The 27089-nt window shown below is 49.4% G+C and overlaps 1 protein-coding gene across 1 annotated transcript in view; it reads left to right on the top strand.

Annotated features, from left to right (window-relative positions):
• LOC129710098 (protein AF-10-like) overlaps positions 1-27089 on the top strand; it is a 167456-nt gene that overhangs the window by 65742 nt on the left and 74625 nt on the right. Inside the window, 1 exon segment of the mRNA XM_055656816.1 lies at positions 26637-26732. Within this exon segment, the coding sequence (XP_055512791.1) occupies positions 26637-26732 (96 nt within the window).

Here is a 27089-nt window from a genome sequence, read left to right as displayed (position 1 = left end):
GCCATAGAGGGAGTGCAGAGAAGGTCCACCAGACTGATTCCTGGGATGGCAGGACTTTCATATGAAGAAAGACTGGATAGACTCGGCTTGTACACGCTAGAATTTAGGAGATTGAGGGGGGATCTTATAGAAACTTACAACATTCTTAAGGGGTTGGACAGGCTAGATGCAGGAAGATTGTTCCCGATGTTGGGGAAGTCCAGGACAAGGGGTCACAGTTTAAGGATAGAGAAGAAATCCTTTAGGACCGAGATGAGAAAAACATTTTTCACACAGAGAGTGGTGAATCTCTGGAACTCTCTGCCACAGAGGGTAGTTGAGGCCAGTTCATTGGCTATATTTAAGAGGGAGTTATATGTGGCCCTTGTGGCTAAGGGGATCAGGGGGTATGGAGAGAAGGCAGGTACGGGATACTGAGTTGGATGATCAGCCATGATCATATTGAATGGCGGTGCAGGCTCGAAGGGCCGAATGGCCTACTCCTGCACCTATTGTCTATGTTTCTATGTTCCACCTGCATTAGTCAACACACATATGTAAAGACTGGGACAAAATGCAGGCGTCTACAAAAATATTTTTGTTGCATTCTTGGTTCCTGAATGAAATTGCTGCAGCCACGGGGTTTTACACAAACCTGTGGCTTGCTGCCACGCATTCAGACCCTCCAGGAAATTTCCCAGGCAACAGTGGTGCATTGCCAAGTGAATTATTTTTAGCAAACAGCTGTTGTGCTTTCAAAAGCCGCTCCTCTGCAGATCGAATGCGACGGTGCTCCAGCGCTGGCAGCAATGCAGCTCGGCCCACTGTCCGTCTCGCAAAGATTCTCTGCAAATAAATCATTTATCCTCCAATTTTATCAGCGATCTACGCCATTACACATTCAGCGAACCCGCCCCTCTTGTGACCAGCAACGGCAGCCTAGTAACACAGTCTATTGTAATCGGCTGGGATTGTAAGCTGGATTCCAGGTTTGTGGCAGGGTGACCTCTGATGTATTTGCTCTGACAGGGATCCCATAAGCTGTTTAACCCTCTCCACTGAAGGTGGACACAAAATGCTGGAGTAACTCAGCGGGCCAGGCAGCATCGCTGGAGAAAAAGGAAAAGGTGGCCTCTCGGAGTGAGACCCTTCTTTAGATTCCGTACAACTCATCACCTTCCCCACAGCCAACAATGGACCGTTGTGGGCTCCACCTTCTCTTGCTCATCGTTGCTTTTTATTTGCAAAACTTTCATCCATTTGTTGTCTGCACCGTCACTAGTTCACGTTTCCCTCTCCCCCCCCACCCCTGACTCTCAGTCTGAAGATGGATCTCGACCCAAAACATCACCTGTTCCTTTACTCCAGAGATGCTGCCCGACCCGCTGAGTTACTCCAGCGTTTTGCGTCTATATTCGTAATAAATGCTGTTGCGGGCCAGTGAGGCCCACATTCCCTTGAATAAATAATAAATAGAGTTTGTGAGCAGAAGGACAGGATAAACATATGTGCCTGGAAATTCAATCGCAGGTCTATGACCGCCTGGCACCGTGCCAGCTTGTGTGGAAAATGCTTCTGCTATCCTGGTTGCGTTGAGCCGCTGCAGAAACTCACATCAGGGCGAGGGCTGTTCTTTACTATCCCAGTCGATATTCATCTGTAGCATGACCCAGGAGAAATTAGTCCCAGGTATATTCTGCAGCATACCTGTCTTGAGACTTAGAAACATAGAAACATAGAAATTAGGTGCAGGAGTAGGCCATTCGGCCCTTCGAGCCTGCACCGCCATTTAATATGATCATGGCTGATCATCCAACTCAGTATCCCGTACCTGCCTTCTCTCCATACCCTCTGATCCCCTTGGCCACAAGGGCAACATCTAACTCCCTCTTAAATATAGCCAATGAACTGGCCTCAACTACCCTCTGTGGCAGAGAGTTCCAGAGATTCACCACTCTCTGTGTGAAAAAAGTTCTCCTCATCTTGGTTTTAAAGGATTTCCCCCTTATCCTTAAGCTGTGACCCCTTGTCCTGGACTTCCCCAACATCGAGAACAATCTTCCTGCATCTAGCCTGTCCAACCCCTTAAGAATTTTGTAAGTTTCTATAAGATCCCCTCTCAATCTCCTAAATTCTAGCGAGTATAAACCAAGTCTATCCAGTCTTTCTTCATAAGACAGTCCTGACATCCCAGGAATCAGTCTGGTGAACCTTCTCTGCACTCCCTCTATGGCAATAATGTCCTTCCTCAGATTTGGAGACCAAAACTGCACGCAATACTCCAGGTGTGGTCTCACCAAGACCCTGTACAACTGCAGACTTTAGAGATGGAGTGTGGATACAGGCCCTTCGGCCCATCGGGTCCGTGCAGATCAGCGATCACCCCGTACACTAGCGCTACCTTACACACCAAGGACAAGTTTACAACTTGCCAAAGCCAATCAGTCTACAAACTTGCACGTCTTTGGAATGTGGGAGGGAACCGGAGCAGCCGGAGAAAACCCCACGGGGTCACAAGGAGGACGTACAAACTCCACAAAGGCAGTGCCCATGAGTCGACATGATACCAGGGTCTCTCGTGCTGTGAGGCCAGCTGCTCCGCCACTGCGACTTGTTTTGTTCACCAGTATCTGCAGTTCTTTCCCCACACACGAGGGGCAACTTACAGAAGACAATTCACCTATAAACCTGCACGCCTTTATAGTCTGGGAGGAAACCGGAGCACCCGGAGAAAACCCACGCAGACCACGGGGAGAGCGTACAAACTCCGCACAGACAGCGCCCGTGGTCGGGATCGGACCCCGGGTCATTGGCGTTGTGAGGCCGCAACTCTACCGCTGCTCCACCGTGCTTCCCCTCTGTCATTAAACACTTTAATCTAATCTCTTTCCAGGATTTCATAACTCTGTATGCCCCGTGACTGTGGGATTTAAAGGAGAACTTCCTCCCTTTCCCAACTGGGAGGGATGCCGTTTAATTCATATACTTGCCTGTTCTCCTGTGGAACCAATGGACTTGCTCCTGTCACAAATCACCTACCTGGCCTTGCTCGGTTTAGATTTCTTATTGGGACATGTACTGGAGGTACAGTGAAAAGCTTTCTCATGCATTCCCTCCAATCAATTCGAATACCATACATCAACATAATCAAGTCAAGGGCCTTTTTCCGCACTGTATCTAAATTCTAAAGTCCAAACTCGAATAATCACAGCACCAATGCAACATAGAAACATAGAAAATAGGTGCACGAGTAGGCCATTCGGCCCTTCGAGCCTGCACCGCCATTCAATATGATCATGGCTGATCATCCAACTCGGTATCCCATCCTTGCCTTCTCTCCATACCCCCTGATCCCTTTAGCCACAAGGGCCACATCTAACTCCCTCTTAAATATAGCCAATGAACTGGCCTCAACTACCTTCTGTGGCAGAGAGTTCCAGAGATTCACCACTCTCTCTGTGAAAAAATATTTTTCTCATCTCGGTCCTAAAGGATTTCCCCTTAATCCTTAAACTGTGTGGCCCCTTGTCCTGGACTTCCCCAACATCGGGAACAATCTTCCTGCATCTAGCCTGTCCAACCCCGTAAGAATGTTGTAAGTTTCTATAAGATCCCCCCTCAATCTTCTAAATTCTAGCGAGTACAAGCTGAGTCTATCCAGTCTTTCTTCATAGTGAGGAAGGGGTTTAAAGAGGCCTTTGACTTGGGTGACACTGTAGCGGAGCCCCACAGCATCAGAGTTAGATCCTGACCTTGGGTGCTGTCTGTGTGGAGCCTGCACGTTCTGCCTGCAACCGCATGCGTTTCCTCCATGATTGAATGGTGGAGTGGACTAGATGGGCCAATTGGCCTAATTCTGCTCCGAGAACTTATGAACTTAGGTGTGCTGACATACAAAGGGCCTGTTTCCACGCTGCGTGACTTAGCCTCACGGTCAGTTTGTTGTCATGTGTCCCTGTATAGGACAATGAAATTCTTGCTTTGCTTCAGCACACAGAACATAGTAGGCATTTGACTACAAAACAGATCAGTGTGTCCATATACCATAATATAAATATATACACACATGAATAAATAAACTGATAGTACAAATAACAGATAATGGGTTTTAATGATCAGAGTTTTGTCCGATCCAGGTTTAATAGCCTGATGGCTGTGGGGAAGTAGCTATTCCTGAACCTGGTTGTTGCAGTCTTCAGGCTCCTGTACCTTCTACCTGAAGGTAGCAGGGAGATGAGTGTGTGGCCAGGATGGTGTGTGGGTCTTTGATGATACTGCCAGCCTTTTTGAGGCAGCGACTGCGATAAATCCCCTCGATGGAAGGAAGGTCAGAGCCGATGATGGACTGGGCAGTGTTTACTACTATTTTTTGTAGTCTTTTCCGCTCCAGGGCGCTCAAGTTGCCGAACCAAGCCACGATGCAACGGGTCAGCATGCTCTCTACTGTGCACCTGTAGAAGTTAGAGAGAGTCCTCCTTGACAAACCGGCTCTCCGTAATCTTCTCAGGAAGTAGAGGCGCTGATGAGCTTTCTTGATAATTGCGTTAGTGTTCTCGGACCAGGAAAGATCTTCAGAGATGTGCACGCCCAGGAATTTGAAGCTCTTGACCCTTTCAACCATCGACCCGTTGATATAAACGGGACTGTGGGTCCCCCTCCTACTTCCAAAGTCCACAATCAGTTCCTTGGTTTTGCTGGTGTTGAGGGCCAGGTTATTGCGCTGGCACCATATAGACAGTTGCTCGATCTCTCTTCTGTACTCTGACTCATCCCCATCAGTGATACGCCCCACAATAGTGGTGTCGTCAGCGAACTTGATGCTGGAGTTCGCACTGTGATTGGCTACGCAGTCACGAGTATAGAGTGAGTACAGCAGGGGGCTGAGCACGCAGCCTTGAGGTGCTCCCGTGCTGATTGTTATCGAGTCTGACACACTTCCACCAATACGAACAGACTGTGGTCTGTGGATGAGGAAGTCGAGGATCCAATTGCAGAGGGATGCGCAGAGACCCAGTTCTGCGAGTTTGGTAACCAGCTTGGAGGGGATGACTGTGTTAAATGCCGAGCTGCCAACGGCCTGACATATGAGTTTTTGTTGTCCAAGTGGTCCAGTGCGGAGTGGAGGGCCAGCGAGATCGCATCCACCGTTGATCTGTTGTGGCGGTACGCGAACTGCAGTGTGTCCAGGTTTTTGTCGAGGTAGGAGTTGATTTGCTCCATGATCAACCTCTCAAAGCACTTCATCACCACCGGCGTTAGTGCCACTGGTCGATAGTCATTGAGGCTCGTCACCTTACTCTTCTTGGGCACCGGTATAATTGATGCCCTTTTAAAGCAGGTGGGGACCTCAGACCTCAGAAGTGAGAGGTTAAAAATGTCCGTAAAATGTCCTTAAAAACTCCTGCCAGTTGGTCCGCACAGGTTTTTAGAACATGTCATAGTGGGCTGAAGGGCCAGTTCTTGTGCTGTATTGAAGAAGGGTCTCGACCCCGAAACATCACCCATTCCTTCTCTCCAGAGATACTGCCTGTCCCGCTGAGTTACTCCAGCTTACCGCGTCGATCTTCGGTTTAAACCAGCATCTGCAGTTCCTTCTTGCACTGTACAACTAGGCTTCAACTAGGGATGGGAGCGTGCGGGGTGGGAAGAAGCACTTCGAGAACCTGAAATCGTCCTTAAATTTGAAAGCCAAGTTGATTGTAATCCCTGAGAGGAGATGTGAATGAGAGAGATATAAAAGACATCTGGTATTAAGAATTGTTGCATATTCCAAAATATATAATGATCTGCACTGTTCTGTGAGACACATGGCCCTTGGGATTCATTTGCTGCAATCAGTCTGCACATGGACATTAAATCCACAGCCCTGGCCCTCCAAAGCAGTAACTCATTCTTAAGTTCATTTGCAATGGTATTACAGTGAAGTCATTTTTATTACTGCTTCTTACGGGTGATGTGTCGAGAGAGGTTTCACACGTGGTGCTGGAGGATATCTCCGCAGGGTGAGAATCGGCCCACTCTGAACCTACAACTGCATGCACACGATAATAGACAATAGACGATAGGTGCAGGAGTAGGCCATTCGGCCCTTCGAGCCAGCACCGCCATTCAATGTGATCATGGCTGATCATCCCCAATCAGTACCCCGTTCCTGCTTTCTCCCCGTATCCCCTGACTCCACTATTATTAAGAGCCCTATCTAGTTCTCTCCTGAAAGCATCCAGAGAACCTGCCTCCACTGCCCTCTGAGGCAGAGAATTCCACAGACTCACCACTCTCTGTGAGAAAAAGTGTTTCCTCGTCTCCGTTCTAAATGGCTTACTCCTTATTCTTAAACTGTGTGTGTGTGGCCCCTGGTTCTGGACTCCCCCAACATCGGGTCAAGTATGGAGAGAAGGCAAGGATGGGATACTGAGTTGGATGATCAGCCATGATCATATTGAATGGCGGTGCAGTCTCGAAGGGCCGAATGGCCTACTCCTGCACCTATTTTCTATGTTGCATTGGTGCTGTGATTATTCGAGTTTGGATTCGGGAACATGTTACCTGCCTCTAGTGTGCATAAGCCCTTAACAACCTTATATGTCTCAATGAGATGCCCTCTCATCCTTCTGAGCTCCAGAGTGTACAAGCCCAGCTGCTCCATTCTCTCAGCATATGACAGTCCCGCCATCCCGGGAATTAGCCTTGTACTTCTGTGCTTCAGTTAACACAGAGCCAACAAGGTGGATATAGATTCATGTAAGTCACACTAACATGTGCCACGGTGGCACAGTGACAAGAGTTGCTGCCACACAGCATGGAGATTTGGACATTCTCCCCGTGACCTGCGTGGGTTTTCTCTGGGACGTCAGGTTTCCACCCATATTATTCCAAAGACATGCAGGTTTGCAGGCTAATTATGCTTGGTAAAATTGTGGATTGCGTAGGATAGTGTTATGGTGCTGGGATTGCCAGTTAGTGCGGACTCGGTGGGCCGAAGAGCCTGTTTCTGTGCTGTACCCCTAAAATTAAAAGGGAAAATGTAACTATTCCCTGTACAAATGCTGCCTGACCCGCTGAGTTCCTCCAGCACCATGTGTATTGCATTTACCCTATCCAGTCCTCTAAGGATCTTAGCTGCTTCAACATCTCGAACAAAGGCGAGATGCAGTAGAGGAAAGAGATAAGAAGTTTAGTAACATGGTGTCAAGATCATACACTAGGTTGGAGCGCTGATCTCCCAGCCTACCTCATTATGGCCCTAGCACTTTTTTTATATCTGTACTTTCTCTGGAGTTGCAATACTACAACGCTGTATTCTGTACTCTGCACTATCAGGACGAGGTTGGCCTTGTTACATTCATTTCTGGAATATTTTGAATGGACAGCAAGCAAACAAAGTTTTGTTTAGTCTAGAGGTACAGTGTAGAAACGGGTCCATCGGCCCACTGAGTCCATGCTGGCCAGCGATCCCCGCACACTAACACTATCCTACACACACTAGGGTCTCCAAATCTGAGGAAGGACATTATTGCCATAGAGGGAGTGCAGAGACGGTTCACCAGACTGATTCCTGGGATGTCAGGACTGTCTTATGAAGAAAGACTGGATAGACTTGGTTTATACTCTCTAGAATTTAGGAGATTGAGAGGGGATCTTATAGAAACTTACAAAATTCTTAAGGGGTTGGACAGGTTAGATGCAGGAAGATTGCTCCCGATGTTGGGGAAGTCCAGGACAAGGGGTCACAGCTTAAGGATAAGGGGGAAATCCTTTAAAACCGAGATGAGAAGAACTTTTTTCACACAGAGAGTGGTGAATCTCTGGAACTCTCTGCCGCAGAGGGTAGTCGAGGCCAGTTCATTGGCTATATTTAAGAGGGAGTTAGATGTGGCCCTTGTGGCTAAGGGGACCAGAGGGTATGGAGAGAAGGCAGGGATCGGATGTCCTACACATCATGGACAATTTTATTTCATTTTTACCAAAACCAGTTGCCTCATTACTCAAACTATCTACTTCCCATTGCAAAATGCCTATGGCCTCATCGCAACATGTCCTTCTACTTATTTCCAAATGACGAATGCAAGAACCACAAACTAGGCAGAGGAGCAGATGCAGTTCTGGTGAAACACCTTAAACCAAATGCACAGATTTGTTTATAGGCAATAGACAATAGGTGCAGGAGTAGGCCATTCGGCCCTTCGAGCACAGCACCACCGTTCCTGCCTTCTCCCCATATCCCCTGACTCCGCTATCTTTAAGAGCCCCATCTAGCTCTCCCTTGAAAGCATCCAGAGAACCTGCCTCCACCGCCCTCTGAGGCAGAGAATTCCACAGACTCACCAATCCACAGACACGCTAGAATTTAGAAGATTGAGGGGGGATCTTATAGAAACTTACAAAATTCTTAAGGGGTTGGACAGGCTAGATGCAGGAAGATTATTGTGGAAGTCCAGAACAAGGGGTCACAGTTTAAGGATAAGAGGGAAGTCTTTTCGGACCGAGATGAGGAAAACATTTTTCACACAGAGAGAGGTGAATCTCTGGAATTCTCTGCCACAGAGGGTAGTAGAGGCCAGTTCATGGGCTATATTTAAGAAGGAGTTAGATGTGGCCCTTGTGGCTAAAGGGATCAGGGGGTATGGAGAGAAGGCAGGTACGGGATACTGAGTTGGATGATCAGCCATGATCATATTGAATGACGAATGGTGCAGGCTCGAAGGGCCGAATGGCCTCTACTCCTGCACCTATTTTCTATATTTCTATCTCTGTGGGAAAAAGTGTTTCATCGTCTCCGTTTATACCAAACCAATTATGTTCACACCGAGTCCACGCATCTGTACGTCCTTGGAGTTTGGGAGGAAACCCGGAGATCCCAGAGTAAACCGACGCAGGTCGCGGGGAGAGCGGACAAACTCCCCACAGACAGCGCCCGGCCGTGGTCAGGATCGAACCCGCGTCTCTGGCGCTGCGCTGTGCCGCCCTGTGTGTATACACCCTGCACGGTTTGGGCGACGTGGGGTTAATAAATAACGCCGTGCTCAGGCAGGCGCGAGTCTGCTGTGGTTTCGCATTCCCTGCTGCTCAGCCATCCATCAGTGTAATTGGGTGCGATGCCTTTTGCCTCTGTTACTGCTGTAGTGTAGTCGTGTCCTCCCACAGCTGATGTGGGAAATGCAGACCAGTGTAGTGGCATCGCCAAGCTGCTGTTGCTGCTGCTGAGCCACCACCCGGAGTGTTTGTACACGCCCTCCGACGGACTGCACTCCCAGCCCAGCCCAGCCCGGCCCAGCCCAGCCCAGCCCTGCCGCGGGGAGATTACACCCCCTGTCATCCCGTTGGAGGTGAGCCGTGTGTACACACTACCCCCTCCCTCCCTGACCCCCCCCCCCCCCCCCCCCCCCCCCCCGCCTCCCACAGAAACAAGTCCCTGATCATTCCTCTTCCTGTCAGCAGAATGCACAGGTTTGTCAACTTGAATATGCCGCAGAGCACCAGTGGGTGGGGGGTGGGAGAGGGGTGGGGGGGGAATGCTGTCGTGTTGCTTGGCATGTCTCTCTCTCTCTCTCACTGCTCATTTGTCTCTTTCTCATGAACTCTGTCTATCTGTGTCCCTCGCTTTTCACTGTTTTTGTACACGTATCTCTCTGCCTCTCTTGTTGACTCACTGCTCCTGCCAGTTGCTCTCCAGTTGACACTGTCTCTCAGCTCTCGGTCTCTGTTTCTTAGTGTCCATGTTTTTCTGTGACTGTGTCTATGTGTGGAGTGTGTCTGTGTGTGTGGGTCTGTGTGTGTGAGCGTGTGTCTGTCTGTGTGGTGTGTGGGTCTGTGTGTGTGGGTCTGTGTGTGTGTGTCTGTGTGTGTGTGTGTGTGTGTGTGTGTGTGTGTGTGTGTGTGTGTGTGTGTGTGTTTGTGTGTGTGTGTGTGGGTGTGTGTGTGTGTGTGTGTGTGTGTGTGTGTGTGTGTGTGTGTGTGTCTGTGTGTGTGGGTCTGTGTGTGTGTGTGTCTGTGTGTGTGGGTGTGTGTGTGGGTGTGTGTGTGTGTGAGCATGTGTGTCTGTGTGTCTATGTGTGTGTGTGTGTGTGTGTGTGTGTGGGTGTGTGTGTGTGTGTGTGTGCGTGTCTGTGTGTGTGTGTGGGTCTGTGTGTGAGCGTGTGTGTGTGGGTCTATGTGTGTGTGTGAGCATGTGTGTGTGGGTCTATGTGTGTGTGTGAGCATGTGTGTGTGGGTCTATGTGTATGTGTGTGTGTGTGCATGTATGTGTGTGTGTGTGTGTGGGTGTGTGCGTGTGTGTGTGGGTCTATGTGTGTGTGAGCATGTGTGTGTGTGTGAGCGTGTGTGTGTGTGTGTGGGTGTGTGTGTGTGTGTGTGTGTGTGTGTGTGTGTATGTATGTGTGTGTGTGTCTATGTGTGTGTGTGTATGTGCGTGTGTGTGTGTGTATGTGTGTGTGTGTATGTATGTCTGTGTGTGGGGGTCTATGTATGTGCGAGCGTGTGTGTGTATGTGCACAAATCCTTCTCCACAATGGAGGTCACTTCCGGGTGGGAGCAGTGCTGGGTGGATATTCAGGAAACAGTGGGGAGCAGCTCGTGTGGGGAAGGGAAGTTGTTGCAGTGTGTAGCCCATGTTTACAGCTTTTCCCAGCTGCAGCTTACTGATCTGTTTAATGGCCAGTCTGGTTTATCTTGTTTGGGGTGAAGCTGGAGTGGGAGGGAGCTGCAGTAACTGGAGTTTGCTGTTGCTACTCTGGGCTGTGTGGGGGGGGGGAAGGGTTTGAGAATCCAATCCGGTGCTGTTTCAGTTGCACGGGTTAGACAGGAATGTGAAGATCAGCACAGCCGAGTTTTGCTTCGTTTCAGGAAGATAGTTGCGTGCTTTGATGCTGGGGGCGGGAGGGAGGGGAAGGGGAAGGGGACGGGAACAGTGTAGGAAGGAACTGCAGATGCTAATTTAAAACAAAGACAGACACAAAAAGCTGGAGCAACTCAGCAGGACAGACAGCATGTTCAAGAAGGAACTGCAGATGCTGGAAAATCGAAGGTAGACAAAAGTGCTGGAGAAACTCAGCGGGTGCAGCAGCATCTATGGAGCGGAGGAAATAGGCAACGTTTCGGGCCGAAACCCTTCTTCAGACAGCATCTCTGGAGAAAAGGTGCAGCAGGCAGTGAAAAAAACTAATGGTATGTTGGCTTTCATAGCAAAAGGATTTGAGTATAGGAGCAGGGAGATTCTACCGCAGTTGTACAGGGTCTTGGTGAGACCACACCTGGAGTATTGCGTACAGTTTTGGTCTCCTAATCTGAGGAAAGGCATTCTTGCCATAGAGGGAGTACAGAGAAGGTTCACCAGACTGATTCCTGGGATGTCAGGCCTTTCATATGAAGAAAGACTGGATAGACTCGGCTTGTACTCGCTAGAATTTAGGAGATTGAGGGGGGATCTTATAGAAACGTACAACATTCTTAAGGGGTTGGACAGACTAGATGCAGGAAGATTGTTCCCGATGTTGGGGAAGTCCATGACAAGGGGTCACAGTTTAAGGATAAAGGGGAGATCCTTTAAGACCGAGATGGGGAAAAAAAATTTCACACAGAGAGTGGTGAATCTATGAAATTCTCTGCCACAGAATGTAGTTGAGGCCACAGTTCATTGGCTATATTTAAGAGGGAGTTAGATGTGGCCCTTGTGGCTAAAGGGATCAGGGGGTATGGAGAGAAGGCAGGTACAGGATACTGAGTTGGATGATCAGCCATGATCACATTGAATGGCGGTGCAGGCTCGAAGGGCCGAATGGCCTCTACTCCTGCACCTATTGTCTATGTTTCTATGTGTTCTATGAAAACGAATATGTTACTTTTCGGGTCGAGGCGCTTCTTCAGACTGAGAGTCAGGGGGAGAGGGAAAAGGGGTGTGGACGACACAGAGAACAAATTAATGAAAGATATGCAGAAAGATATGATATAGGAAAGGTGGAGCCCACAATGGTCCGTTGCAGGCTGCGGGGTAGGTGATAACGAGTGAGGTGAGCAGTGAAAGTCGCCAGTCGTGGGTGAGGTGAGAAGATAATGGTGCGGAGAAGGAACTAGCAGGATGCACATTTGCTGGGGGGGTGGAATTTCACAGGGATGTGTTCAGTGTGTTAATCACAGCCATGCATCAGGTCCGTGGCTTTGCACATCTGCAGTTTCCGTGGGCAGCTGTTTGAAGGACGAATTCATCTATTTGTGTCTATCTTCGGTTTAAACCAGCATCTACAGTTCCTTCCTACACACTGTCTATTGTGAGGTTGGCCCTGCCCTATCTAATAGGAGCAGAATTAGGCCATTCGGCCCATCTCTCCCATTCAATCACGGCGGCTCGTCTCAACCCCATTCTCCTGCCTTCCCCCCCCATCAAGCTTGACACCTGTACCAATCAAGAATTTAAGTATCTCTGCCTGAAAAATATCATTTGACTTGGCCTCGCATTCCACAGATTCACCACCCTCTGCCTAAAGAAATTCTTCCACATCTCCATCATAAAGGAATGTCCTTTAATTCTTAGGTTATGACCTCTAGTCCTAGACTCTTCCCCCCCCCTAGCAGAAACATCCTCTACACATCCATTAATAAGACACCCATACATGCATGGGTAGGACAGGCTTGCAGGGATACTGAGTTGGATGATCAGCCATGATCATATTGAATGGCGGTGCAGACTCGAAGGGCCGAATGGCCTCTACTCCTGCAATATTTTCTATGTTTCTATAATGTGAACAGGTGGGACTAGTGTAGCTCTTTCTCCCCTCCCCCACCTAGTGGAAACATCCTCTCCACATCCATAGATAGGACATCCATAGATGCATGTTGGGCCGAAGGGCCTGTTTCCACACTGTAAGACCCTATGACTATCCACTCCATCCAGGCCTTTTATCATCGAGGCAGTCCGTCTATCTGTGCAGCATTAAAGCCAGCTCCCACTATCTCCTACCCTCCCTCTCCCAGCCCCAGTCCCAGGTGAAGTCTTGCTGTGGGCCCCATCCTCTTGCCCTTCCCTGCTCCTGCACATGTCTTTGATGGTCGTGAAGGTGAATGGTATCTCATGCATGTTAGTTTAGACTTACTTTAGGACGGTTAGGGTTACGGTTAGGGTTTAGGCACGCCTGCCCTGTTACTTGCTTTCCAAACCGTTGCTCCTCTCAATTGTTATTGCAAGCAGGAAGAGTTTCATTGAAACCAGTCTGGGACGCGGAGGCTGGAGGCAGATTTCACATCGGCAGGGGGTGTAATTTGCAAGGGATGGAGTGGAGGGGCCAGTGGGGACAGGGATCCCATGTGGGCACTTTGATCTGTGTGATGGATATTAAAAATATCTGCCTTGCATGCCCATCTGCAGTAATCTGAAATTGCTGCAGGTTCTGATGTGGATCTGGTGTCTGTTTCCTGAGGCACCGTGTCAGGAGTTTCAGTGGAGGATTGCGAGCAACAGGACTTTTTAATTTTGGGCTAGGATTTTTATTTTTTTGATCCCTCCCAGGAAAGGAAGGAACTGCAGATGCTGGTTGACATCGGAGATAGACACAAAAAGCTGGAGTAACTCGGCGGGTCAGGCAGCATCTCTGGAGAGAAGGAACGGGTGACGTTTCGGGTCGAGACCCTTCTTCAGACTGATTCCCTTCCCAGTTTAAGATCTTTCTAGAACCTAAACTTTCTAATACTCTCTAGAATTTAGGAGATTGAGAGGGGATCTTATAGAAACTTACAAAATTCTTAAGGGGTTGGACAGGCTAGATGCAGGAAGATTGTTCCCGATGTTAGGGAAGTCCAGGACAAGGGGTCACAGCTTAAGGATAAAGGGGAAATCCTTTAAAACCGAGATGAGAAGAACTTTTTTTCACGCAGAGAGTGGTGAATCTCTGGAACTCTCTGCCACAGAGGGTAGTTGAGGCCAGTTCATTGGCTATATTTAAGAGGGAGTTAGATGTGGCCCTTGTGGCTAAGGGGATCAGGGGGTATGGAGAGAAGGCAGGTACGGGATACTGAGTTGGATGATCAGCCATGATCATATTGAATGGCGGTGCAGGCTCGAAGGGCCGAATGGCCTACTCCTGCACCTAATTTCTATGTTTCTATGTTTCAAGAATGGTGGTGCAGCTGTAATCTTGCTGCCAGCGAACTGGGTTCGATCCTGACTACGGGTGCTGTATGCATGAAGTTTGTACGTTCTCCCTGTGGCTGTGTGGGGTTTTTAACTGGGCGCTCCAGAGTTTTAGTTTATTGTCACGTGTACAGTGAAATGTTTTTTTGTAGCGTGGTATCCAGCCAGCAGAAAGGCTGTACATGATTACAATCGAGCCGTCCACAGTGTACAGATACAGGATAAAGGGAATAATGTTTACTGCAAGATAAACTCCAGTAAAGTCCGATTAAAGATAGTCCGAGGGTCTCCAATGAGATGAATGGCAGCTCAGGACCACTCTAGTTGTTGCCCCTTAAGGACAAGGGGGAAATCTTTTAGGTCCGAGACATTTTTCACACAGAGAGTGGTGAATTTGTGGAATTCTCTGCCGCAGAAGGTAGTTGAGGCCACAGTTCATTGGCTATATTTAAGAGGGAGTTAGATGTGGCCCTTGTGGCTAAAGGGATCAGGGGGTATGGAGAGAAGGCAGGGATGGGATACTGAGTTGGATGATCAGCCATGATTATATTGAATGGCGGTGCAGGCTCGAAGGGCCGAATGGCCTACTCCTGCACCTATTTTCTATGTTTCTATGTTGATAGGATGGTTCAGTTGCCAGTTGCCACGCAGTCACAGGGAGAATGTACAAACCTTCATCCGAGCAGCATGTGTTTCTTCCCTGCGGAAGAAACACATGCTGCTCGGATGAAGGTTTGTACATTCTCCCTGTGACTGCGTGGGTTTCCTCCAGGTGCTCCGGTTTCCTCACAGATCCCAAATTCGTGCGGGTTTGTAGGTCAATTGGCCCTCTGTAAGTTGCCCCCTAGTGTGTGTGGGGAGTGGAAGCCAGTGGGATATCACAGAACTAGTGTGAACAGGTGATCGATGGTCGGTATTGACTCGGTGGGCCGAAGGGCCTGTCTCCATGCTGCGTCTGTCATAGATTTAATGATCATGCTCTCCTTCGCCAGATGGGAATTCTTTCTGCATCTGTTCTATCTCATAGGTAGACACAAAAAGCCGGAGTAACTCAGCGGGACTGAAGAAGGGTCTCGACCCGAATCATCACCCGTTCCATCTCTGCCGGTCCCGCTGAGTTACTCCAGCTTTTTGTGTCTATCTTCGGTTTAAACCAGCGTCTACAGTTCCTTCCTACACAATTCTGTCCCATAATTTGAAAGACTTCGATGAGGTCATCTCTCACTTGCGTTTCCTCGAGGGGAAAGAGATCCCAGTCCGTTTCTCCTTTCCTGATTCCGACACCTTACATCAGACTTATAAATCTCCTCTGTGTAAAGCATTAATCCTCTCCAGAGTTTGTATGACTGGATGAACTTTGAGAGATCGGTGGCAGGCAGCAAGCAAAAACTTGAAATCAAATCCACAGATGATTCACAGGCAGGAGATCTGGAGTCTTTTTTACATTCAGTTGCACTGAGTAGTCACGGTTTATCTTGATCAGACTTGCTGTCTTTTGTTTGTGTTTGGTTTACTGTTACGTGTATCGGGGTACAGAGAAAAGCTTTTTCATTGCCTGCTACCCAGGCAGCAGACATGATTATAGGACAGCCACGGTGGAGTTGCTGCCTGACAGCGCTTGCAGCACCAGAGTCCCGGGTTCGATCCCGACTACGGGCGCTGTCTGTACTGAGTTTGTACGTTCTCCCCGCGACCGTGATCTTCGGTTTCCTCCCACACTCCAGAGTTGGGCAGGTATGTAGGTTAATTGGCTTGGTGTATGTGTAAATTGTCCCTTGGGTGTGTGTGTGTAGGATAGTGTTAATGTGCGGGGATCGCTGGTCAGTGTGGACTCGGTGGGCCGAAGGGCCTGTTTCCGTGCTGTATCTCTGAACTACACTAAACTAATCGAGCTGTCCACAGTGTGCAGATACAGGATAAAGGGAATAATGTTGCAAGATAGAGTCCAGTAAAGTCTGTGGAAGGGTGCTGACCCCAAACATCACCCATCGTTTTTAGCTTAGTTTAATTCAGAGTTACAGCGTGGACACAGGCCCTTCGATCGACCAGCGATCCCCGCACCCCAACACTACCAGACAAGCCAATTGACCCACAAACATGTCCGTCTTTGGAGTGTTGGAGGAAACTGAAGATCTCGGAGAAAACCCGCGCAGGTCACAGGGAGAACGTAAAGGGCCTGTCCCACTTGCATGCGTTTGGCGCGACCAAACGTGGTCGCTTGAGGCGTAAGGGCACCGTATAGGCCGCGCGGGGCCCGTCCCACTTAGAAGCGCGGAGTTGTGCGGGGCTGGTCCCGACATCGCGCGGGGCTCCGCAAATCTGACAGTGTCCCGAAATCTTCGCTCGCCAACGGCCTGTCCTCACGCACGCACATTGCGGTCGTACGCAGCGTCTTGGCGGCGTACGCCTAGCGCGTGGCGTGATGACGTCACCGCCCGACGCCGTGGGACGCCCAAATTCAGTCGGCCCGCCTCCTGCCCAGCTGATTGGTCAGCATGACGCAAATGAAGCCACGCGAGTACTTAGCGTGAACTCCACTTCCGTTTGGTCGCGCCAAACGCACGCAGTCGCACGCTAGTGGGACAGGCTCTTAAGCCTGTAAACCACTCTGTTTGGATCAGGTGCAGAACAGCACTTGTGTGTGCTCCTCCCGTAGTGCTCAGGTGTTGGGGTGAGATTCCCATCTACGTGGCATTAAAGATGGGGACCGCTGTCGATGAGAGAGTGCTGATGCTTGACACTTCTCATCCCGCCCACTGCCATCCCTGGTGGTTAACTGTAAACTGCTCCCCAATGTCTAGGGACGTGATGTGCAAGAAAGGACTGCAGATGCTGGTTAAAACCGAAGGTAGACACCAAATGGTGGAGTAACTCAGCGGGTCAGGCAGCATCTCTGAAGAGAAGGAATGGGTGACATTTCAGGTCGAGACCCTTCTTCAGACTGATGTAGGATGTGAAACTGGGATAGCATGGAACTGGTGTACGGGGGTGAGCGTTGGTCGGCATGGATTTGGTGGTCTCCGCGCTGCGTCACTGAACTGAACTAAATAATAGGGAGACAAAATTGCTGGAGAAACTTAGCGGGTGAAGGCAGCATCTATGGAGCGAAGGAAATAGGCAACGTTTCGGGCAGAAACCCTGAAGGAAATAGGCAATGTTTCGGGCCGAGTTTCTCCAGCAATTTTGTCTACCTTCGATTTTCCACCATCTGCAGTTCCTTCTTGAACTAAATAACAGCTGCGTGTGACTATACCTTGTGGTACTCAGTTCATCCCTCAAGGGGCAGGAAGGCACAGAAACAGCTACTGCGGCTTTAGGGAGTGGTGGGAGCCCCTGAGGAGGGTAAACAAGGCTGCTGTTCACTCTGCTCAACCAAAACAAACCTCTCTCTCTCCCCCCACACCTCTTTCCCCCACCCTCGACCCAGCTCTACATTGAAGAGGGCTGCACGGTGGCACAGCGGTAGAGTTGTTGACTTGCAGCGCCAGAGACTCGGGTTCGATCCTGACTGAGGGTGCTGTTTGCACGTCTTCCTCCGGCTCCTCGAGGCCCTTCAGTCCAACTTGCCCACAACGGCCAACATGTCCCAGCTACACTAGTCCCACCTCCACACGTTTAGTCCACATCCCTCCAAACCTGTCCTATCCATGTACCTGTCTAACAGGGATAGTCCCTGCCTCAACCACCTCCTCTGGCAGCTCGTTCCATACCTTTGTGTGAAAAAGTTACCCCTCAGATTCCTAGTAAATCTTTTCGCCGTCACCTTAAACCTGCGTCCTCTGGTCCTTGATTCCCCTACTCTGGGCAAGAGACTCTTTGTGCATCTTTCCCGATCCATCCTGGGATGTCAGGACTTTCATATGAAGAAAGACTGGATAGACTCGGCTTGTACTCACTAGAATTTAGAAGATTGAGGGGGGATGCTATAGAAACTTACAAAATTCTTCAGGGGTTGGACAGGCTAGATGCAGGAAGATTGTTCCCGATGTTGGGGAAGTCCAGAACAAGGGGTCACAGTTTAAGGACAAGGGGGGAATCTTTTAGGACCGAGATGAGAAAAACATTTTTCACACAGAGAGTGGTGAATCTGTGGAATTCTCTGCCACAGAAGGTAGTTGAGGCCACAGTTCATTGGCTGTATTTGGTGGAATGAGCTTCCAGTGGAAGTGGTGGAGGCAGGTCCGTTGGTATCATTTAAAAATAAATTGGATAGGCATATGGATGAGAAGGGAATGGAGGGTTATGGTATGAGTGCTGGCAGGTGGGACTAAGGGAAAAAAAGTTGTTCGGCATGGACTTGTAGGGCCGAGATGGCCTGTTTCCGTGCTGTAATTGTTATATGGTTATATTTAAGAGGGAGTTAGATGTGGCCCTTGTGGGTAAAGGGATCAGGGGGTATGGAGAGAAGGCAGGTATGGGATACTGAGTTGGATGATCAGCCATGATGATATTGAGTGGTGGTGCAGGCTCGAAGGGCCGAATGGCCTACTCCTGCTCCTATTTTCTATGTTTCTATTCCTCTCATGATTTTACATACCTCTATCATCCCTCATCCTCCTGCGCTCCAAGTAATAGAGTCCCAGCCTCCTCTACTGTGTTGCCAATGTGGTCTCAGAGGGTTAATAGAATTTGTTGGACTCCTTAATGGAGAACAGCTGCCTGAATTATTCCGTGAAAGAGCTACTGCGATTTAACCTCATTATGATGTAAACCTGTTTGACAGCTTTCTGGCGATTAGTCTGCCTTCTAAATCCTCTTGAACAGCAAGTTGCAATGACAGAGACCTTCTAACCTAATAAACGCTTCCCCTGGTATTCCTCTGTTGCACTATCAGCTAAAATCTGACACTTAGAGACAGATCGAGAAATGTTGAGGCAAGCGGTGAAAAGTCGCAGCAACTTAAGATGTAACTTAAAGGAAGACAGAGAGAGTAAGGCCCCTGTCCCACTATGCGAGTTTCCCCAAGAGCTCTCCCGAGTTTAAAAAAAAGTAAGCGGGTACGTCGGAGCTCGATACGTCTCTTAGCGGCGCGTAACGCTAACGGCAGGTACACGCAGTAAGCTCGTGAAGTTTTCTCACCCGTGCGGAGAGTATCCACGAGAGCCCCGAGTAAGTACGAGCAGCTATCACCGTAATTCTCCGAGTTCGAATCGGGGGAAACTCGGGAGAGCTCGTGAATTACCTCGTACAGTGGGACAGGGGCTTTAGGGAGGGAATTTCAACCTGTCACTGTCCCCCACTTATCCCACACCCCTTTAGTTTAGTGATAGAAACATAGAAAATAGGTGCAGGAGTAGGCCATTCGGCCCTTCGAGCCTGCACCGCCATTCAATATGATCATCCAACTCAGTATCCCGTACCTGCCTTCTCTTCATACTCTCTGATCCCCTTAGCCACAAGGGCCACATCTAACTCCCTCTTAAATATAGACAATGAACTGTGTGGCCTCAACTACCCTCTGTGGCAGAGAGTTCCAGAGATTCACCACTCTCTGTGTGAAAAAAGTTCTTCTCATCTCGGTTTTAAAGGATTTCCCCCTTATCCATAAGCTGTGACCCCTTGTCCTGGACTTCCCCAACATCGGGAACAATCTTCCTGCATCTAGCCTGTCCAACCCCTTAACAAAGTTCCCGCAAAAAACTCCTTTATAATGGAGACACAAGGATCTGCACAAATTAAATTCTTATTTAGTTTGGAGATACAGCGTGGAAACAGGCCCTTCGGCCCATCGAGTCTACACCGGCCAGCGATCACTGCTATACACACTAGAGGGCAATTTACAGAAGCCAATTAACCTGCAACCTTACATGTCTTTGGAGTGTGGGAGAAAACCGACTAGGTCACGGGGAGAACATACAAACTCCGTACAGACAGCACCCATAGTCAGGATCGAACCCGGGTCTCTGGCGCTGTGGGGCAGCACCTCTACAGCTGCGCCACCCTGCCACCCCAAAATGTCAAATCGTCCCTGGGTGGGCTTGAACCGCCCATCTTTCAGGTTAACAACTGACCGAACTAACGGTTTGACCCACAGAGACCAACTAATTGACTGGTCCTGATCTGGGTTAGCAGTGCACCCGGTCTCACATACTGTGGGGCAAATGTGGGTCAGGACTTGGTTTATACTCTCTAGAATTTAGAAGATTGAGAGGGGATCTTATAGAAACTTACAAAATTCTTAAGGGGTTGGACAGGCTAGATGCAGGAAGATTGTTCCCGATGTTGGGGAAGTCCAGGACAAGGGGTCACAGCTTAAGGATAAGGGGGAAATCCTTTAAAACCGAGATGAGAAGAACTTTTTTCACACAGAGAGTGGTGAATCTCTGGAATTCTCTGCCACAGAGGGTAGTTGAGGCCACAGTTCATTGGCTATATTTAAGAGGGAGTTAGATGTGGCCCTTGTGGCTAAGGGGATCAGGGGGTATGGAGAGAAGGCAGGTACGGGATACTGAGTTGGATGATCAGCCATGATCATATTGAATGGTGGTGCAGGCTCGAAGGGCCGAATGGCCTACTCCTGCACCTAATTTCTATGTTTCTATGTTTCTAGGATGTGTGGATCAGATAGACAATATCATAGTAGATGGGGGATGGAGGGTGGTGTGCTTCCACCCATTCACCTGCGAGATGGGCACCCAATACTTGGGCTGTGCCATTCCAGGTTCGGTTTAGTTCTCCGTCTCGTGTACAGAGGTACAGCGAAAAGCTTTTTGTTGCGTGCTAACCAGCCAGCGGAAAGACAATACACGATCACAATCGAGCCGTTCACAGTGTACAGATACATGATGAGATCTGAAGAAGGGTTTCGGCACGAAACGTCGCCTATTTCCTTCGCTCCATAGATGCTGCTGCACCCGCTGAGTTTCTCCAGCACTTTTGTCTACCTTCGATTTTCCAGCATCTGCAGTTCCTTCTTGAACAGGATGAGGGCGTAACCTTCAGTGCAAGGTAATGTCCGAGGTTCACTAATGAGGTGGATAGGATCTCAGGTCCGTTCTCTAGTTGTTGGTAGGATGGTTCAGTTGCCTGATAACAGCTGGGAAGAGACTCTCCCTGAATCTGGAGGTGTGCGTGCGTTTTCACACTACTGTACCTTTCGCCCGATGGGAGAGGGGAGAGGAGGGAGTGGCCAGGTTGCGACTGGTCAACGTAGTCTCATGAGTTTGTTTGCCCTGAAGGAGGGAGGGTGTGCGGAGGCTGCCTTATGGTGGGAGGCTCAGAGTCTTGGCGCCAGCCTTACGCTGCCCTGTAGCTCTCCTTCGATGAGCTGTGGCTCCGTCTTGTTCAGTTCTAGCTTCCGGAGATAAGTCGCTGCAGTCTTGTAGTCGGCATCAGCCGCTTCTGGGCTTCATCTGCCTGTTTTGTGGCATTAATTACAGCTCTCAGTCGACATTATCAAGTCAAGTCATGCAACCTTTCAGGGGATGTTAGTTACAGCTCATCGTGGATGCCTTTTAGCCTCCGTGCCTGGTTAACCAGATCCATGCACAACTAATCCACAGTAACTGCAAAGAATCAACGCTGATTTAGGACTCTGTTTGGACTTAGTTAAGTTAAGAACACAACCACACAATGAACTTATCACATCTCTCTCAACATTCCCAGTTTGAGCGCGTTTTAAAAAAGGGGCCAACATCCACCCTTATGACTGCAACATTGTGCGTTTCAAACCTTCAGGGGCAGAATCTAAAGTTCCACACACTACTTGCAGGCTGCCCTTGTAGCTTGTACGGAAAGCAAAATTCTTCTGCACAATCCATCCAGGCACATCTCACCGAGCCAGAGGTAAATCGATGGAATTAATTGCCCCAGATAGCGGTGGAGGCTAGTTCGTTGATAGGTGCTCGATTAGTAAAGGCATCAAAGGTTACGGGGAGAAGGCAGGATTCATAAACATTCATATCGACGTCAGCAAATCAGTATCGTACAGAAGATAGACGCAGAAGTCTGGAGTCACTCAGCGGGACAGGCAGCAGCTCTGGAGAGAAGGAGTAGGTGACGTCACGTGTCGAGACCGTCACGGTGGCGCAGCGGTAGAGTTGCCGCCTTACAGCGAATGCAGCGCCGGGGACCCGGGTTCGATCCCGACTACGGGTGCTGTCTGTGTGGAGTTTGCATGTTCTCGCCATGACCTGCGTGGGTTTTCTCCGGGATCTTTGGTTTCTTCCCACACTCCAAAGACGTGCAGGTCTGTAGGTTAACTGGCTTGGTAAATGTAAAAAATTGTCCCTGGTGGATGCAAGATAGTGTAAGATGTGCGGGGATCGCTGGTCGGAACGGACTCGGTGGGCCGAAGGGTCTGTTTCCGCCCTGTATCTCTAAACTAAACTAAATTAAACTTAACTAAACTAAAGAGACCCTTCTTCAGACTGAGAGTCTGGGGAGAGGGAAACGAGAGATATAGAGAAGCTGATATGGAGAGATATAGAACAAATGAATGAAAGATAATTGCAAAATAGACAATAGGTGCAGGAGTAGAGGCCATTCGGCCCTTCGAGCCAGCACCGCCATTCAATGTGATCATGGCTGATCATCCCCAATCAGTCCCCCGTTCCTGCCTTCTCCCCATATCCCCTGACTCCTTTATTTTTAAGAGCCCTATCTAGCTCTCTCTTGAAAGCATCCAGAGAACCTGCCTCCACCGCCCTCTGAGGCAGAGAATTCCACAGACTCACCACTCTCTGTGAGAAAAAGTGTTTCCTCGTCTCCGTTCTAAATGGCTTACTCCTTATACTTAAACTGTGGCCCCTGGTTCTGGACTCCCCCAACATCGGGAACATAGATTGGAATGAGATTGCAAAGGCTTTGCCTGGGTGGAATCTGCTTGTGCCTTTTTTCCAACCTCCTGGCCTTGGAAAGCCGACTTGCCGAGTATGATCCCATTTTGAGAGTCAGTAGATGATTTCACCCCAGATGGCAAGATGGGAAAACTGGATATGTAAGAAAGAACTGCAGATGCTGGTTTAAATCGAAGATAGACACAAAATGCTGGAGTAACTCAGCGGGACAGGCAACATCTCTGGGGAAGAAGGAATGAATGGGTGAAGTTCAGTCTCAGGGAGTTGTCTCGACCCATTCCTTCCCTCCAGAGAAGCTGCCTGTCCCGCTGAGTTACTCCAGCATTTTGCGTTTATCTTGGTGGGAAAACTGGGTGTAGTTCTCGCGAGACACACACACACACACACACACACGCACGCACGCACGCACGCACGCACGCACGCACACACACACACACACACACACAAACACACACACACTCATACTCACACACACACAGCCACTTTCCAGGAAGGACTCCCTGGATAACAACTAGCGGCAAGAATCCTGGCAGATTTCCCGCCAACCTCCACTTCCCAAGGCAAAACCAAGTCTCAATCCCATCCCTCTGTGCTCAGTATCCGGTGCCAAAGCTCTGCAGAGTAACAGATGACAAAATAACACCTTCTTTCCCTCGGTTGGTTTTTGCACCTGGCTCCCATTTGCAATCCCGGCATTTTGCGTTGCAGATTCAGGATGAACAGTCACAATCCCATCGAATGGCGGTGCTGGCTTGTAGGGCCTATTTGTTGCCCCTGCCCGGCGCGGCTTCAACGGCTGTGGGACTTTGCTAGTGCCCGCCGGGGGCTCCAACAACAAGGCCCGGAGCGTGGCCTTGCATCACCCGGCGTGGCTTTAATGGCCGCGGGACAATTGCCATCGCCCGCCGGGGGCTTTGACTCTGACATCGGGAGGGGAATGGGGAATGCAGGGGAGAGATACGTTTTTTTGCCTTCCATCACAGCGAGGAGGAGATGCGCTGTGATGGATGTCTGTGTAAATTGTGTTGTGTATTGGGTCTTTTTTTTTCATGTGTTGTGTGTATGACTGCAGAAACAACATGGGGATCTTATAGAAACTTACAAAATTCTTAAGGGGTTGGACAGGCTAGATACAGGAAGATTGTTCCCGATGTTGGGGAAGTCCAGGACAAGGGGTCACAGCTTAAGGATAAGGGGGAAATCCTTTAAAACCGAGATGAGATGAAAGTTTTTCACACAGAGAGTGGTGAATCTCTGGAACTCTCTGGCACAGAGGGTAGTCGAGGCCAGTTCATTGGCTATATTTCTATGTTTCTATGTTTCTATTTCATTTGAGCCTCTATGAGGTTCAAGTGACAAATAAATTGTATTGTGTGTATTGTAAGAGACGGCCAGGATAGCACAACAACGTCTCTACTTCCTGATAACATAGAAACATAGACAATAGGTGCAGGAGTAGGCCATTCAGCCCTTCGAGCCTGCACCGCCATTCAATATGATCATGGCTGATCATCCAACTCAGTATCCCATCCCTGCCTTCTCTCCATACCCCCTGATCCCTTTGGCCACAAAGGGATCACATCTAACTCCCTCTTAAATATAGCCAATGAACTGTGGCCTCAACTACCTTCTGTGGCAGAGATTTCCACAGATTCACCACTCTCTGTGTAAAAAATGATTTTCTCATTTCAGTCCTAAAGGATTTCCTCCTTATCCTTAAACTGTGACCGCTAGTTCTGGATCCCTAGAGAAGGCTTATGATGTTCCCAATGTTGGGCGAGTCCAGAACAGGGGCCATGCAGTCTTAGAATAAAGGGGAGGTCATTTAAGACTGAGGTGAGAAAAAACGTTTTCACCCAGAGAGTTGTGAATTTATGGAATTCCATGCCACAGAGGGTGGTGGAGGCCAAGTCACTAGATGGATTTAAGAGCGAGTTAGATAGAGCTCTAGGGGCTAGTGGTGTCAAGAGATATGGGGTGAAGGCAGGCACGGGATATTGATTGGGGACGATCAGACATGATCGCAATGAATCCAGGACAAGGGGTCACAGCTTAAGGATAAGGGGGAAATCCTTTAAAACTGAGATGAGAAGAACTTTTTTCACACAGAGAGTGGTGAATCTCTGGAACTCTCTGCCACAGAGGGTAGTCGAGCCCAGTTCATTGGCTATATTTAAGAGGGAGTTAGATGTGGCCCTTGTGGCTAAGGGGATCAGAGGGTATGGAGAGAAGGCAGGTACGGGATACTGAGTTGGATGATCAGCCATGATCATATTGAATGGCGGTGCAGGCTCGAAGGGCCGAATGGCCTACTCCTGCACCTAATTTCTATGTTTCTATGAATGGCGGTGCAGGCTCGAAGGGCCGAATGGCCTCCTCCTGCACCTATTTTCTATGTTTCTATGTTTATAGCTCGAGGTTCAGTTTGGAGATACAGCGTGGAAACAGGCCCTTCGGCCCACCGAGTCCATGCCGACCAGCGATCATTCTATGTTTCTATGAGCAGAATTCGCCATTCGGCCCATCAAGTCTACTCCACCATTCAATCATGGCTGATCTATCCCTCCGAACCCCATTCTCCTGCCTTCACCCCATAACCCCTGACACCCGTACTAATCAAGAATCTATCAATCTCTGCCTTAAAAATATCAGCTGACTTGGCCTCCACAGACGTCTGTGGCAATGATAGAAACCTACAGCAGCGAAACAGTCCCTTCGGCCCATAACTCCATGCTGACCAAGATGCTCCATCTACGCCAATCCCATTTGCATGCGTTTGGCCCATATCCCTCTAAACCATTCCTCTCCATGCACCTGTCCAAGTGTCCTTAAAATGCTGTTATGGTACCTTCCTCAACTACCTCTTCGGACAGCTCATTCCATAAACCCACTATACATACATTCCCCTTATGATTTGATACACCTCTATAAGATCACCGCTAAGCCTCCCAGTGGCAGCATGGTTGCACAGCAGTACAGTTGCTGCTTTAAGCCCTGTCCCCACTGTACGAGTTCATTCCAAGAGCTCTCCCGAGTTTGCCCTGATTCGAACTCGGAGATTTACGGTAATGGCCGCTCGTAGGTACTCGGGGCTCTCGTGGACATTTTCCAACATGTTGAAAAATCTTCCCGAGCTCACCGCGTTTCCCGAGTACCTGCCGTTAGCGTTACGAGCCGCTAAGAGACGTCCCCGAGCTCCGACGTACCCGCTACGTTCATTCTCCGTGCTTACCACCAGTCAGATTTTTTTAAAAACTCGGGAGAGCTCTTGGGTGAACTTGTACAGTGGGACAGGGCCATGACAGCGCCAGAGACCCGGGTTCCATCCTGACTACGGGCGCTGTCTGTACGGAGTTTGTGCGTTCTCCCCGTGACCTGCGTGGGTTTTCTCCGGGTGCTCCGGTTTCCTCCCACTCTCCAAAGACGTACAGGTTTGTAGGTTAATTGTCTTCGGTAAATATTGTAAATTGTCCACAGTATGTGTGCGATAAGGGATCGCTGGTCGGCACGGACTCGGTGGGCCGAAGGGCCTGTTTCCGCAATGTACCTCTAAACTACACTCCTGTGCACCACAGAATAAAGTCCTAGACTGCCCGACCTCTTCCTCTGAGCCAGAACCTGAAAGGTCACGCACATGAAACGTTGACCCAGTTTCCCTCTCCACAGAAGCTGCCGAATATTCCCAGCCGTCTCTGTCTTCAACTCTGGTGAAGAACTTTGTTTCTCTTTGTGTTTTTCAGAGCCGGAAGGACAGGGAGAGGCCAAAGCAGAGGGTGAAGAAGGCCACAGAGTCTCTAAGCTCAGTTGTTAGTACGGTCACGCTAACAGCAGAGAAGGTGAGTGAATGCAATGATGCAGCCCTCGGGCTCTTGATATTCGCGGCACGACTCAAACGAAGGCCGGTGCAGCGAGGATCTGCAGCCGCTGGTTTAAACCGAAGATGGACACAAAATGTTGGGGTAACTCAGCGGCACAGGCAGCATCTCTGGGGAAAAGGAATGGGTGACGTTTCGGGTCAAGACCCTTCTTCAGACTGAGAGTTAGGGGCAGGGGCGGAAATCCCGGGGGGGGCAAGTGGGACACGCCCCCCCCCCCCCCCCCCCCCTATTTTGAGAGTTGGGGGACAATCCCCCCCCCCCATTTTTTGTAATCCGGATTTTTAATATCCGCTCTCCGCGAGACAGTGGGGGTGG

Source organism: Leucoraja erinacea, chromosome 27 (assembly GCF_028641065.1).
Source record: "Leucoraja erinacea ecotype New England chromosome 27, Leri_hhj_1, whole genome shotgun sequence".
Lineage (NCBI taxonomy): Eukaryota > Metazoa > Chordata > Chondrichthyes > Rajiformes > Rajidae > Leucoraja > Leucoraja erinaceus.
Note: the sequence above shows the minus strand (reverse complement) of the source record. Positions and strands in the feature narration are given on the sequence as shown.